The sequence below is a fragment of the Bufo gargarizans genome, chromosome 1 (genome assembly GCF_014858855.1).
Source record: "Bufo gargarizans isolate SCDJY-AF-19 chromosome 1, ASM1485885v1, whole genome shotgun sequence".
In the NCBI taxonomy this organism is placed as follows: domain Eukaryota; kingdom Metazoa; phylum Chordata; class Amphibia; order Anura; family Bufonidae; genus Bufo; species Bufo gargarizans.
The window spans coordinates 222,107,256-222,123,629 of NC_058080.1; the positions used below are offsets into that span (position 1 = coordinate 222,107,256).

At 42.9% G+C, this 16,374-nt stretch overlaps 1 protein-coding gene across 2 annotated transcripts in view; it reads left to right on the top strand.

Moving 5' to 3' along the window:
* The window catches only part of EGF (epidermal growth factor), a 163,516-nt gene that overhangs the window by 114,695 nt on the left and 32,447 nt on the right, over window positions 1-16,374 (top strand). For both annotated transcript variants that reach the window (XR_006386790.1, XM_044268240.1), the window contains exons 15-17: window positions 1,724-1,885; window positions 4,543-4,659; window positions 13,480-13,608. Coding sequence is in view for 1 of the 2 variants with exons in the window: in XM_044268240.1 (XP_044124175.1) it covers window positions 1,724-1,885; window positions 4,543-4,659; window positions 13,480-13,608 (408 nt within the window). In the remaining variant the exon portion in view is untranslated. The remainder of the gene's footprint in view (window positions 1-1,723; window positions 1,886-4,542; window positions 4,660-13,479; window positions 13,609-16,374) is intronic.

Consider the following 16,374-nt stretch of genomic DNA (forward strand, 5'->3'; position numbering starts at 1 on the left):
CTCCGTTCTCATTGTAGATGCGGGTCTCAGAGGTAAGGCCTGCACCTATCAGACAATGGGGGCATATCCTAGTGATATGCCCCCATTGTCTGAGATGGAAAAACCCCTTTAAGCGATTGCCTAATAAATTATCAATCAGTCACCTAATGAGTATTGAACACTTTTAGCAGATACTGTAAAAACCTACCATCTCAACCCATAGGCTGGGGCTACGCAGTATCACGTGACATTGCATCTAATGATTAGTTAACAATGCCACACGTGACATGCCACTGTTGATTTCTTGGTCCAAAGTCACATGTAAGTTTGACACCATAGGCCTCAGTAGAATTGTGACATTTCTGAGATTTGGTGGTGTTTTCACAACCAAATCCCAGCTCTAGAATAGTCTCACGACATCAAGTTTTTTGGCAGCGCAACTTTTTGGAGACTTGCTGTGATATCACCGTGTAGCCCCAGCCTAAAACCTATCTAGAAGCAGAAAGCTGGAGCACAGGGTACAATATAGAATTGCCTTCTCTGACGTTCAGATGGTCTCAAAACTCCATAAATAGCTTCCCCTTGACTTTGATGTCAAAAACTCGACCATGTGTTTTTTAGTAATGGCACAGGACTTCTTTCAAGTGGATTTGATGGTTGTTTCCATAGACGTCAATGGGAAAGGGGTAAACACTGAGAAGTAGGAGGTATACCTGAGTCTATTTAGCAGTGTTTCCACTACCAGATGATCTGCCACTGATCCTTCAGATTTTGCTGGGTGAACCTAGTCCTAGTCTACCTGGAAAATGTTGACATGCCAGCTGACACTGAGCTCATTATGGAAGAAGAGTTTTCCATTCATAAAAAGGTGTCAGAGTGGTGAAATATGGCAGCAGACTGCAGGCTCGTCATTTGCTTAATACAGACTTTATGAAATGGAGCCATGGAAATACTGCTAATACCCTGAAACAACAGCAGGTAGCCAGGGCTTAAGGTAATCTCCTCCCAAATATGTCTTTATTTGCACGGAGCACTCAGGTATATCATTTATAAGAGTTTTCTTTGGCGGGCTTATCATTTCATTACACCATGGGTGCTCTGCACGTTGTCCCTAAATAGACAATAAAGCACATATGAGTCACTGTTTTTCTACGCACTCATAACTACATTGCAGTCGTAATCTTTTATAGTGTTAGGAGGATGGAATTAGAAGATCCACTTTGTTTTGATACCCTTCATGGATTGAATTGTATTTCTGGCTGCGGCATAAAGAATGGAAAAGGGGAAGAGAACTGCTTTAGATGCCTTGATGTAGCATAATGGAAGCTTTACTGTGCTGACTATCTAATCTGAGAATACTTGTGATGTGTCCAGATATCCTGGCTTGGCACCCGCTGTGTTCTGAGGGAGTGTCCTCGTTCATCTTCTTTAAAGGCCCTGGGCTTAAGGCCTGGCTCATGTTCAAAGTGAAATGCATTAGCTTGTTAGAAGTGTAACACTTTTATTCAGCCTCCAGTTTAAACTTAGTCTCTGCTTATAACAAAACATGCACCAAATGATGGGATCGGCCACCAGGCACCTGACTATAATAAAACCTAATTCTACTTCTAGCTGTCTATATTTATCTGCTGAGCCTATTATACTCATAATGCCCCTTATAATACTAGCAATAATAAGAAAGCTGTGTGATATAATGAATGCGTAATTAGTTTAAGATGAAGTTTGACGGTTTTCTGTGTTGCAGCCATTACTGACAGCATACCTGAACCTAGAAAATACATAACTGTAGGCAATGAGACAAAGCGCCATGAGTCCTTCCTCCACGGCCCACTAACTACCATCTTTTATGCGACAGTTAATGATTCTCACACCAGCAATGCACTGGCAACTGAAATACTGGTGTCAGGTAAGATACATACTACTGAATAGGCATATACATGTTATGGATATCCTTCTAGTTTTGCTATTCTAGAAATTTTTTGTTAGTTTCTCATTTCTTGTTTTGTAATTTCATTGTTTATGACAAACTAATTCTCTTGTAAATTGGATTTGAAATTATTTTCACCAGTCACTTTTACCTGGTTACAGTATCTATCTATCTATCTATCTATCTATCTATCTATCTATCTATCTATACTATCTATCTATCTCATATCTATCTATGTATCTCATATCTATCTATCTATCTATCTATCTATCTATCTATCTATCTCATATCTATCTATGTATCTCATATCTATCTATCTATCTATCTATCTATCTATCTATCTATCTCATATCTATCTATATCTCATATCTATCTATCTCATATCTATCTATCTATCTATCTATCTATCTCATATCTATCTATGTATCTCATATCTATCTATCTATCTATCTATCTATCTATCTATCTATCTATCTGTAACAATGGGATATGTGGCCATGAAAAGGGGACATCCACTATCACTAGAGGAAGAAGGTTTGTACACAAACATAGAAGAGGATTCTTTACAGTAAGAGCAGTGAGACTATGGAACTCTCTGCCTGATGAGGTGGTGATGGTGAGTTCAAAGGAGTTAATTTCTGGAGTGTAATCATATTACAGGGCATAGTTACTAGAATTCTGGAAAAGGGTTGTTGATCCAGGGGGTTATTCTCATTGCCTGATTGGAGTCTGCAAATAATTTATTCCCCTAAAATGAGGAAAACATTTTTCTAAATGTTTTACTTTCTTTGGATCAACCTTGCAGGATAACAGGCTGAATTGGATGGACAGATGTCTTTTTTCAGCCTTATAAACTATGTTATCTATCTATTTATCTATCTATCTATCTGTCTGTCTGATAACTATTTTTCCATATCTATCTACCTGGAAAATGTCACTATAAAAATGGAGCACACATCGATAAAAACATAAAAAAAAATAATAATGAAAAGTTGGGCTAATGCATGAAATATTTTACATTTTCAATAACACAGACATGCGCTAGCAAAATGGCAGTCAGCTGTCAGTCTGAAGTCCAAAATAATCCTGGTATAGAATTTGACTTTTCTAATGGGAAGGCATCTAGAAGACTCTTTGTACTTGACCCCTATTACGTTATGTGGGCTTGTATTATATTTAGAATATGTTTTCTAATACACATGTAATAACATAAAAATTCATTATTTTGCAAAATAGATTTTCTTCATATTTTCATGGATTTTACTTCCGCTTCACTTTTGTTTGAACTACTGTGTCTAGCGCAAAACATGTCATGGCAAGCAGCTATTTATTCCTTCTGTCTACCAATTATCATTTATATATTTATATATATATTCTTTTTGGTAATTCAGTATTTAGTGGAGCTGATCTATGGCCAGTTTATAAGCGAAGATACTGTAATAATTCAACTTGCAATCAGGGAGAGTTTTATAGAAAATGGGGCTTCTTGGGGTTTCCTTCTCAGGGACCTTAGTATGTGATTATGAAAATGACTTGAAATTACTGTATGAAGAGGGTTTACACACAGATGAGAACAGTACATCGCTGGTGGTCTGATGAATGAAAATCATATGGTTCCTATTTGTATGCAGCAATTAAAATGTTAACTTAATTTCAATCATGCTTGCAGTGTTATTTTTCTATTGTGGCATGTAAGACAGCAGAAAACCCTTATATTTTTGTAAGGGTTTTTACAGAAAGTGTTAGAAGACTTAAAAGAGTCCTCTAACTGCATGACTTTTATGGGACAATCCATATTGTCTGTGTGTTCTGAAATACAGAGAACTCAGACGTGACCTTCTTAGCTTGAGTGAATGAACTGCTGTAAAATCTATAAATCTATTTAACGTAAAGATATTCTTATTGAATGTTAACCAGAGTTTAAAGATTCCATGTGTGCATGCAGTCACTTTGTGAAAGGGTTAATAGCGAATAATCAGTGCATGGTAAAATTTGGACGTGAAGGGAATTATATATCTCACCGAGAACATATTATACAGTCGTATCTGTCTGAATAAAGTAATGTTTAGCTTTTTTATATCTTGTTATATCTGCTTCATCCTATAAATTCATATGAATATTCAAGCACACCAATTTTTTTTATGCATTTGTATGTAATGTTCTGTATTATATTTAGTGTTGTATATTACTCTGACAATTTTGTATTTGTATTATTCGTTTATTTAAGTCTAAAGTATATTTATGGGGTATAACTTATTTAAGTCAATTTAAAATGTGTGTGTATGTGTATATATATATATATATATATATATATATATATATACATTTTTTTCCTCTTAGTAACTGGTAACACCAAAGACATGCTTATATACGCATGTAAAAACAGTAGTGAATCCATGTTATTGTATTTGCTGTGAGCTGGGGATTCACACTGTTAATCTAGTCAAATCTTCCCGTGTTGGAAACTATAGACAGCTATATACTCTAATAACTAGTTGTCATGATTGTATTTTAAGAATAATCCATACTGACCTGAAAAAGTGATTTTAAAAGGTCACATAGTAGGTGCACCTGTTCAGTGTGTAATACTTTCTTTGGCAGATTTGTAAGGCTGTAAAACTTTGTTCTCTAAACAGATGAGAGTCTCTGTGTGCACAGTCAGTGCGATATCAATGCACGCTGTGTGCTATCACAAGATGGACCAAGATGCCAGTGCCTGGAAGGCTATACTGGGAATGGCAGGACCTGTAATGGTAATGACATTTGACAAATCCTTCTTTATGACTTTATCTTTAAAAGCAGGTGACATAAAGGTATGTTGAGCACTTCGTCAGGGCCAAGCAATAAACTTCTCCCCAAGCTCCCAGAAATGTAGAGCGCATCACCAAATGGCATTTGTATTGTGAGTTTCGGCTCTGGGAATCTGTGTGAAAGAATAGGTTGACACTGATACAATATACAGAACATTTATGGTAATTCATCCAAGGCAACATTTTAGGGTGTTTTTTTAGTTGGGCAAGATTTGTGAATCTATCAGAAGTTAAGAGAAAAATCAACATGAATTCCTTATTTAATTATAATATAATAATTATATATAATTTATTTTGCCCTTGGATAGTTGGATAGAAAAAAAAAGGCGTCAGAGGACAAAAAAAATTAGTCAAAACTTTCTAAAAAGATCACTTTGTTTAGAAGACAACAACCTTATCCAGAACAAATGTCCTATTTTCAGTTCCATCATATATTTTGCATACTGCCCATCTTCTTTTAGAAGACCAGCCCCTAGAAGACCACTTTTCAATGCAGTTGTCGCAAAGTTTGTATAATTTAAGTTTGTTTTCTTACATACATGTAAAATAGGAGTGTACGCAGATTTAATCGTCCCATATTAAAACCTAGTATAGCCCTCCCCCTGCTCTGAATTTCTCATGAATTTACTATCTTCTTTTATTAGGCAGAAGACATTTTGATTAAATCATTTTTAATACAATTAAAGGTACACCAACTGATGTAAAAATATGTTATAACTAGAGATGAGCAAATCTTCTTGGGAAAAATTTGGTTTGATCCAAATTTATTCGCGGCAAATTAAGTTAAAAAAAACGGCTATTTCCTGGCTGCAGAGAGCATTTATAGTGGTGTAGAACACTGTGCCTTGCAGTAACACGCATAGGGAGTCTGCTGTGGTATTGAAATAATACTGTTCATATGTCATACAGATGACAGGCGTCTCTCTTAGAATCACTGCACACTTCACTTATTTGGGCGCCGGACGAAGGCACACCAAAACACGCGTCAGGGTAGCGCCATCCTGGTACACACCACTCTGCATCTCGGGTGAGTCGGGTTTAGATTTTTGTCTCTTTGGAGATTTGGTTTAGATCTTTTGCAGGACTGGTCCGCATATAACATGTTTAGTCTGCCAATATCCCCATATTATGCATTTGCTTATGTCTTTTGCCACTATTGACTGACCCCAGTATCAATTTTTATCATTATATGTATTTATTCCTATGGAATATTGATATTTCATGACACAATTCTGTAGTGTGTGTAGTGCCAGGATGGTGCCTGTTCTGTCACTTCCCCCTTTTTTAACGGTATATTTTGTTATACATTGTAACCTAATAAAATACAATTTTTATCGGTACTTTGCAAGCCCCATTTTTTGTTTTTGTTGTTTGGTATACTTGGGAGTTTGTACTGGGTTATTTGAATTGGTTGATCCCTTTACAAGCCACAACAATTTGTTACACTAGGTTTTGGCAATAGGGACATCTATGGTTGTTTTAAACGCTTATACAAGTAGAGCCCCACTGACGGAGTGGAGAGGGTGTCAGCAGTAAGTTTTTGTGACGTCACTGATTAATTTGCCCTTCCTCTGATCCGTCAGAACAATAACCCACAAAAAACGGACCCTGTTTGTGGAGCATACGCCTTCCCTCGGTCAGCATTTGCTCAATAATTCATCAGTTTTGCTAATGCCCCAAAAAACAGTGGATCTTAAACAGACACGTGAAGGTAATATTTGCATGTCTTCTGTGTTTTGTACCAACTCCTGCTTTTGGCTACCAAATCATAAGCCAATTCTGATGGGACCATACAGGCCTTACAGCTGCTACACAGACAGGATCCGTTGTGCGTCTCATATTTCCATCCTTTGACAGATCAGAAGAAAGGTCAAATAAATCATGTCACCCAGGCCAAAAGTCTAAATTGTGGACCAGTCATGAAGTGGGGAGACCGGGAACAGCATGAGAAGTCCACAGAGTGGACCTATGACATAGTGGTGAGGTGAAGGCAGCATGAGGAGCACACCGAGTGGCACAATGACACAGTCTGGAGGTGGAAGCATCAGGAGAAGGCCACCGAGTGGCACAATCACAGAGTCTTGAGGTGGCAGCAGTATTAGTAGGCCACCGAGTGGCACAATGACACAGTCTGGAGTTGGCAGCATCAGGAGAAGGCCACTGAGTGACAAAATGACAGTCTGGAGTTAGCAGCAGTATGAGGAGGCCACCGAGTGGCACAGTGACACAGTCTGGAGTTGGGAGCATCAGGAGAAGGCCACCGAGTGGTACAATGACAGATTCTGGAGGTGGTGGCAATATGAGGAGGCCACCGAGTGGCACAATGACTTAGTCTGGAGGTAGCGACAGCAGCAGCATCAGGAGATTACCACAGAGTGGCAAGGTGACATAGTGTGGATATGGCAGCAGCCGCATCAGTATTCCACAGAGTGGCAAGGTGACATAGTGTGGAGATGGCGGCAGCAGCAGCATCAGGATACCACAGAGTGGCAAGGTGACATAGTGTGGAGATGCCAGCAGCATCAGTATACCACAGAGTGGCAAGGTGACATAGTGTGGAGATGCCAGCAGCAGCATCAGAATACAACAGAGTGGCAAGGTGACAGTGTGGAGATGGCAGCAGCAGCATCAGGATACCACAGAGTCGCAAGGTGACATAGTGTGGAGATGGCAGCAGCAGCAGTATCAGGAGACCACAAAGTGGTGACAAAGTGGAGCGTTGGGTGGCAATACCAGTACCCACTGACAAAGGTGGGTGAAAGAAGGAGCACTTGTCATCAGATGTGTGGCATCAGGGGGGAGGCAGCATCAGAGTAGTAGCTAAGGCAGGTAGTCAGAAGAAACCGGTCTCTTTTTTCAAGGTTTGGGTGAGGCGGCATGGATGATCTAATCCGATGCATCAGGCATTGGTGGGTGGAAATCCTGGCTGATCCATGCCTGATTCATCTTGACAAAGGTCAGTCTCTCCACATTTTTGGTGGACTGGCGAGTTCTCCTTGAGGTAACTATGGCCCCCGCCGCACTAAACACTCGCTCTGATGCCACATTATTGGCCGGGCAGGACAGCTTTTCCAGGGCAAACAATGCTAGTTGCGGCCAGAAATCCAGTTTGGCCGTCCAGTAGTCCAGCGGATCTTCAATGTGGGTTGGCACGGTGCTGTCCAAGTATGCCACCCTAGCTGGTTCAGGTCCTGCTCCAGGTCTACCTGCTGCTGGTGAGTAGTTTCCTCACTATACGGGTGAGAAAAGCTACTCATCAGCGACTGTAGACTCAGGCTGCTGCTGATGGAGCTGGTACTGCTCCTGCCACATCAACCCTCCCAGCAGCCATGGCAGTTGAACGTGAGCGCAGAGGGCCCCCCGGTCAGACCAGATAGAGGATGGACGATGGCACAGATAAACAGTGGCCAACTGACTACATAGGTTGTCTCTGTAGTAGTTTAGTTTGTCGTCTCTCTCAGTGGGTGTAAAAAAAGGCCCCCATTTTGGACCGGTAGCGAGGGTCCAACAAGGTGGAGAGCCAGAAGTCATCCCTCTGCCGAATGGTGACAATTTGGCTGTCACTACGCAAGCAAGTGAGCATGCATCGGCCCAATTGTGCGAGAGACTCCCTGCCTCCATCTCCACTGCATACTGCCACGGTGTGTCTGGGCCCTCTGTCTTGTCTTCCTCATCACCCTGTAGCTCCTCTGGCTGCTCCTGCTCCACCTCTCCTGTCACCTGTGTAGAAAGAACACCCATTTTTTTACACATTGCCTGTGCTCCAATGTCCTCCTCCCCCTCCTTGTCCTCTAGTTCAGCTCCCACAGGGCTCATGTGGCCGTGAGATCTAGGCGCCACGTCTCCAGTCCCCTGACCAGCTACCATTGCTACCACCATCTCTTCCAGGACATGAAGCAGTGGAATAACGTTGTTCATTCCATAGTCCTGGCGACTGACAAATAACGTGCTGTCCTCAAAGAGCCTGAGCAAATGGCAGGTGTCACGCATGAGCTGCCACTGGCTGACATGAAAGTTACACAGGGGAGTACGCCTATCCATTTGGATCATCAAGAAATCGTTTATGGCCTTTCTCTGTTCGTATAGTCGGTCCAACATATGGAGGGTGGAATTCCAATGGGTGGGAACGTCGCATAGCGGCCTATTTTGGGGGATGCCGTTCTGCCGCTGTAGCTCAAGGAGGATGTGCTTTGCAGTGTACAAGTGCATGCAAAGTTTCCTGGCCATTTTTAGGATGTCTTGCAGATGGGTGGAAGACTTCAGGGACCGGTTGACAACCAGATTGAACACGTGTGCCATGCAGGGCACATTGCTCAGCCCTCCTTGACGCAGCGCCGACACAATGTTCTTTTCATTGTCGGTCACCATGGTTCTGATTTTGAGTTGTCTGGGAGAAAGCCAGAATTTGTTTTCTTGACGGAGGACAAGGAGAAGTTCCTCCCCTGTGTGACTCCATTCGCCCAGGGAAACAAGGTGCAGAACAGCGTGACACCGCAGTGCCCTGCACATGGGGTTTGCTGGAGGGGCACTGTGACTTGTCCCTGCAGTGGAGGCTGAGGACATGGTGGAGGATGAGGAGGCAGAGGCGGACATTGTCGCAGGACCAACGGCGTGACAACTTGGAGGCAGAAGCGGCGTGACCTGGCCAGGTTGCTGATGTGGCTGTGCAGGAGCCACATTCACCCAGTGGGCCATAAAGGACATGTATTGTCCCTGACCGTAGTTATAGCTCCACACGTTGGCGCTGCCGTGCACTTTGGCTCACACCAACAGGCTCAAGGACTGGCCCACCTTCTGTTCTACTTATTTGTGCAGGGCTAGTACTGCCTTTTTCGCAAAGAAATGACAGCTTGAGACTCTCCGCCTCGGCTCGGCACAAGCCATCAGTTCTTTGAAATGTGCAGAGTCCACCACTTGGAAAGAGAGGGACTGTAGCACCAGCAACTTGGCCAAAAGCACATTCAGCTTCTGCGCTGTTGGATGATACACGCATACTGCTGTCACTTCGGTGACAAGGAGTAGAAGGAGAAGGAGCATCTGGACCAGCAGAAGATGGGAATGACAGACAGCTCCCTTCGGCTGAGGTGGTGGAACCTGGACTGGCTGAAACCGGGTGGGTGCCACTGGGTGATGTAGCGGTTGCTGCGGCAGGCTCGACCACCACATCGGAGCCACGGTTCTCCCAGGCTACTTTATGGTGAGGCTGCATATGTTGACACAGGGCCATGGTGCCAACATTGGCACCCTGGCCACGCTTCACCTTCTGCCCACATATTCTACATATGGCCATGTTAACCTCCTTCAGCGGCTTAACAAAAAACTGCCACGTCACTGAGTAGGTGATTTTCCCCCAAACAGTCCGCACTGACTGACTGCTACCGCCACTGCCTCTGTGAACCCCTGCACCACTACTTCCCAGGCAGGTAGGCTCCTGCGAAGCAGGTGGTCTACCCCGGTCACATTTGGCTCCCGACCTTCCACTGCTGCCACCCTGCTGACTCCCAGCCATGCTACCACCTTGCTGGCTCAGCCGCTGCCTAACGGGCAAGCTGCCACCCTCTTCTCCTGATAATGATGAAGCCCCTTCTGCACCTGGCTCCCAAGTGCGATCGACTTCATTATCATCGAGTAGTGTTTGCACATCACTGATGTCCTCCTCAGCGGTCTCTGGGTCAGGAGCCTGACGGCTCGCAACACCACCTCCCACGCCACTCTCCTCATCACTACCTGCCTGCCGAGGAAGCGGCGGATGTCTCCTCCAGATCTTGGCTGGGCAGTAGCTGATGACTGTCTTCTAGTACCTCGTCCTCGCTCTATGGTGGAGCTGAGCCCACAGAATACAATACTTCTGTGGCTGAGGGAACAGCAAAGAACAGAGGCAGGTTGAGGACAGGTAAGGGCACAGGGCCTGCTCTCGGGGAATGCCATCTAAGGGTTGTGTCTGACGAACCCACCGACTGTTAGCTGGGGCTGTCTGATGTCACTTGGGATGAAGTGGATGACCGAGTTAACCAATCAAGAACCGCTGGGTTGCTGATCAAGACATAACTGCTAGATGACACCGGGAGCTCAGGCCTCTCTCTGTGACTCCTGCTGCCACACCTCCTCACTCTGCTGCGACCTCTGCATGCGGCAGAAATATTTAGGCCTCTGCCACTCCTCTGTGCATGGCCTGGCACTTCTCTGTCTGACATACTTTTAGCTGAACTAAATAGAATAAAAGCAAATTAAAACACCCCTAAAAGCGACAAATATATTTTTCTTTCTGTACTGAAATAGGCCACTAAACGTTTTCACCACATATAACTGCAGAAGTGAACTGAGAATATATTTTTCTTTTTGTACTGAAATAGGCCACTAAACGCTTTCACCACAAATAACTGCAACAGTGAAGTGCATACTGTATATATTTTTCTTTCTATACTGAAATAGGCCACTAAGCGCTTTTACCACATATAACTGCAGAAGTGAACTAAGAATATATTTTTCTTTTTGTACTGAAATAGGCCACTAAACACTTTTACCACAAATATCTGCAACAGTGAACTGAGTATATATTTTTATATACTTTTTGTAATGAAATACACCACTAAATGCTTTCATCAGAAGTGAACTGCGTATATATATTTTTTGTTCTACTGAAATACGCCACTAAACGCTTTTACCGCATATAGCTGCAGAAGTGAACGGAGAATATATTTTTCTTTTTGTAATGAAATACGCCACTAAACGCTTTCAACACATATAGCTGCAGAAGCAGAAGTGAACTGCGTATATATTTTTATTTTTCCACAGATATAAGCCACTAAAGGCTTTTCAACATAGCACTTGCACCCCAAAAACAAATTGCTGGAATGACAGAGCTGTATAATGGCTATTTGGATCCCCAAATAGTCTTTCCCTGCACTTGTAAATCGCTTTTCTAGCACTGTCCCTAGCACCTTCTGACGTCTCTCCCTGCACTAAGATGCTGTGAAATTATTCCTCCCTTTTTTTTCCCTGCACTTATAAATCGTTTTTTCAGTTATTTAATTTTTTTGTCACAATGAAGTTTTTCCTATTGCTGTCCCTAATGCCTTCTCACGTCTATCCTTGCACTCTGAACGCTGGAAAATGTCTGAATCCAAGATAGCCGCCGTATTTATAGGGCTGTGACATCACAGGGCTCGCTGGCTGCTGATTGGCTACATGCAATGCATTATGGGTCATCCTGCCTTCCCACAGTTCCTTGCCTTATGTCCTCACACGTGTAGCCGCTATTTTAGGAAAAATTGTGATTCGTTACCACACAGCGCGAGGAAATTCGCATTCGTTGCAAATTGAATTTTTCCTGAAATTCGGATCGAATTCCACTTCGTCAACTTCTATTCGCTCATCTCTACTTATAACCATTACAATCATATCTTTTAATCACCCTAATTTGACCGTCCCACATTCTACATAACAAAGGTTATTGTGTGCTCTGGTGGTTAGTGTGCGTATTAAAGATATTTTTTTTATATGGATAGTTACATGAAATTAAGTACAAAATGTATATAGTAATGTTATTTTCTGATAAAACTTTCTATTTAAATATGTCATGTCTCCAGGCCCTTTAAAAGGTCGAACATTGACTTATAGGATAATTGATAGCAGAAGAGGCAGAGTTTGCTTAGAGCTTATTTGCATACCCTCTTCTCAGAATTCCAGGAGCGGTGCCTGGCCTATAAGACTCCACATGTTGATTAAGCACTCTCCATAAGGAGATATAGTATCCCCTGATTCCATTTAAATAGTTACTTATCTGGCTGTTATATTTGTATTTGCTTTTAATTATGTATTGCATATATTGCAACATACATATTTTGCATAAGATCATAGAATATTACAGCATGTAACTGGTCTGGGCTGGTCTGTTGGAAACATCTTTGGCAGAATTTAGTAAAACTACTAAAGATAATAAATATTGTGTGAGACAGGTAATTTCATAATTTTATATCACACATTCATAAGTGATATTTCTTTTCAAATGCAGCACAAATCAATAAAATGTTCTATGCGCGGAATGTAAACACCAAGTAATGCGAGTTCTTCTATACTTATCATGCACTCGCCGTGTATTATGACTTTTTAAGTAATTTTCCTCCCTTCAACTGCCTACTGATAAAAACAACTTCCACACAAACCCTAACATTTCTAGTAGTAAGCTGGAAACTAGAGGGTAAAAAGCCACAACCATATTCCACCCGTCACCTCCTGAGTTTTTAAGCTTATACTACACTATAAGACATTTGCTGTTAATGTAGAGGAAACACTTTAGTATTTTGAGTGGAATTTTTAAATGAGTGTTGAGAAAATGATTATCTTGTGTCACAGTGTTGAATGCTTGAGTGCACACATAGGGGGACATTTACTAAGACCGGCGATTTAGATGCCGGTCTTAGTCCATGTCCGCTTGATGCTCCTTAGTTATCTAGAGGTGCCAGTCTCTACATAACTTAGGCACTTGACTGGTGGCTGTGCGACTTGCTAAAATCTACACCAGCTTCCTTGCTGGCGTAGATTTAAGTCATTTTCTAAGCCAAAAACAGGTGTAAAAAATTATGAAATCAGATGGCCTGCTCCCTGCCCCCTTCCCCGCCCACGCCACATCCCCCTTTTAGGCGCCACCGCCAAGTGGTGGCAACCAAATCTGAAACAAAAGTACGCCAAAAAAGTACTTTCCATAATAAATGACCCCCATAATGTCTATTTATTGTACTGTCATTTTTTTTGTCCTTTCAGATATTGATGAATGCCTTTTTTTACACATTGCTGCTTGCGACCCATACCGAGCAGAATGTATTAATATGGAGGGCGGTTATATCTGCAGATGCATGGAAGGTTTTCTGGGAAATGGTCTTGAGTGCACTGGTAAGTGAGAATCGGTCATTTACAAAGCTGCACAAATGAATTTAATGTTGCTTGGCTGTGTTGCTAGAGATCCCCTGGTTGACACGAATTAAGATGATCTACTGGCTTTCAAGTATTGTACTGCAATATTGTACTCCAATCTCATGAATTGCCACGCCTTTTCTCTCTAACCTTAGAAAAGACAGCCATCTTCTTAGTGCCACCTTGTGGAAGTGGCTCCCACAAATGTTCTCTTTTCTCAAGAGATACCACTTTGCATATTGTTTTCCTATGGAGCATTGCCAATAAGTCTCCATTCCTTGGAGCACTACCAGTGAGTCTCCACTCAGAGACGGTCTTTTTAAGGAGAGCTACTCTCCTACCTCTGCTACAGTACCTACTCCATCCTACCCCTGCTTTCATAACACTGTCTACACCTACTCCCCCTACAGTGTCTTTGGTAAAATATTGCAGGTCTACTTATTTAACTTTGTTCACCCCAATTGCCATAAGAGTGCTTAGCTGCCTATAAAATAAGTGTTAGTCACAAGAGCAGTCTATGGAATTGCCTTTTAGTCTTTCTGCCACTTGTTCTGAAGTTGCATTGAGCAAAAGAATATTTATCAGTAATTTGAGATTAGGCAGTGGTAAAGTTGGGGCTGAGAGTTACCTATTTTGCACAGTCTACATTTATGATAAACTAGCAGAAGGACCCGACTTCGCACGTGTATATTTTATCTATTTCATTTGTTTGTGTGTGTCGATAAAAGATATCAACACTATCCATTATAACAGTAACATCTACAGTACCCCGTCACTTTAACAGTGACCTCCAGAGCGGCCTGCCCCCTTAACAGTAACATCCACAGCACCCTCCCCTTTAACAGTGACCTCCACAGCGGCCGCCCCTTTATTAGTGACCTCCACAGTACCCCATCTCGGTAACAGGGATTTTCACAAAACCCGCCCCTGACAATGACCTCCACAGAGCTCCGTTCCCTTAAAATGCGACCTCCACAACACCCCGTCCCTTAACACTGACCTCCATAGTGGACCGTCCCCTTTACTGTGACCTCCACTGTTCCCTGCCCCCTTAACAGAGACCTCCACAGCGCCCGCCCCTTTAACAGTGACCTCCACAGCATTCTGCCCCCTTAACAGTGCCCTCCACAGCGCCCGCCGCTTTATTAGTGACTTCCACAGTACCCCATCTCCTTAACAGTGATTTCCACAACACCCTGTCCCCTTAACAGTGGCCTCTTAAGCAATCTGCCCCTTAACACTGACCTCCATAGCGGACCATCCCCTTAACTGTGAACTCCACAGCGCTTGCCCCTAGGGTGGCCAGAGGTCTGGTTTTAGGCCGGATAGTCCGGCTTTCAGACTCCCTGTCCTCTGTCTGGCGCAGGGCCTGGACGGACACAGGGATGTCCTTTTGAACAGCTCACACTCAGACAGCAGCACAGTGCTGTCTGAGTGTATTCTGCAGGGAGTAAGTCACCCTCCCTCCCACCCCTGCAGTTGACAGAAGTTAATTTTTACCTTCATTTTTTCAATCCCTGTCGTCTGTGAAGTGGGAGGGGTGGGGCCTAACTGGGTAGGGGCGTGACTTAGTGGGACCTGGGGGCAGAGTTTTTAAGTCGATTTTTTGAGAGTGGCCTGAATGGCCACCCTACCTGCCCCTGAACTGTAACTTCCACAGCACTCCGCTCCCTTAACAGTGTCATCCACAGCGCCCTGCCCCTTTAAAGCTGAACTACAGCAGTGAAGAAAAATGGCTGGGTTGTTATGGAAACCTGGTGTAAAATTGTGTGTATGTGGAGACTAAGGACCTGCGAGCTTCTATTGGCTGATAAGGAACATGTGACCGTGTATGTGACCAGTTGGGATAAAAAAGAGAAAGACCTGCAGGATTCTATTGGCTAATGTAGGTCATGTGATTTGCCATATTTGCATTCTTTTGGGAATATCTCAGGAACGGTATGTGCTAGAGAGCTGAGACCCAGTCTAAGGGTCCATTCACACGTCCGTAAGTGTTTTGCGGATCCGCAAAACACAGACACCTGATATGTGCGATCCGCAATTTGCGGACTGCACATCACAGACACTATAATAGAAAATGCCTTTTCTGGTCCGCAATTGCGAACAAGAATAGGACATGTTCTATTTTTTCAGGAACGGATTTGCGGATCCCAAAAAAACGGATCCCGAAGATGCGGATACTGAAATTCCATATTCGCATCCGTTCCAGCCCCATTAAAAGTGAAAGGGTCCGCAAATTGCGGAACGAATGCGGACCCTAATTATGGACGTGTGAATGGACCCTAAAACCTTCCCCTCTAAAACCTGATGTACCTCTGTGTCAAATTTCGTGATTGTAAATTTGACGGTGCGGATTCCTTATGCGGACATACACACATACACATACATACACTCAGCTTTATATATTAGATAATGTGCTTTGGGCTAGCTGGTATATTTGGAGTGTTCATCATCAGTTCTGGGATAGATCCCTACGTCACTTACTACAAAAGCTGCACAGGAGCAAGCATTTCCATACTGACTGACTCCTTCTAGTCTGGAAGGACATTCTCCTCGGATCGTATGTGTGAGGCAGTAATGACAGGTCTAGCCTTCATTTTGCTGCACAATTTGAAAGCTGTCTAGTCGATTTACGTCATTTTAATGAAGCACACTGATCCATTGACACTAGCTGCATCATATTTATTTATTTTCATTTATTATAGTCACTTATATAGCGCTACTATATTCCGCAGCGCTTTACAG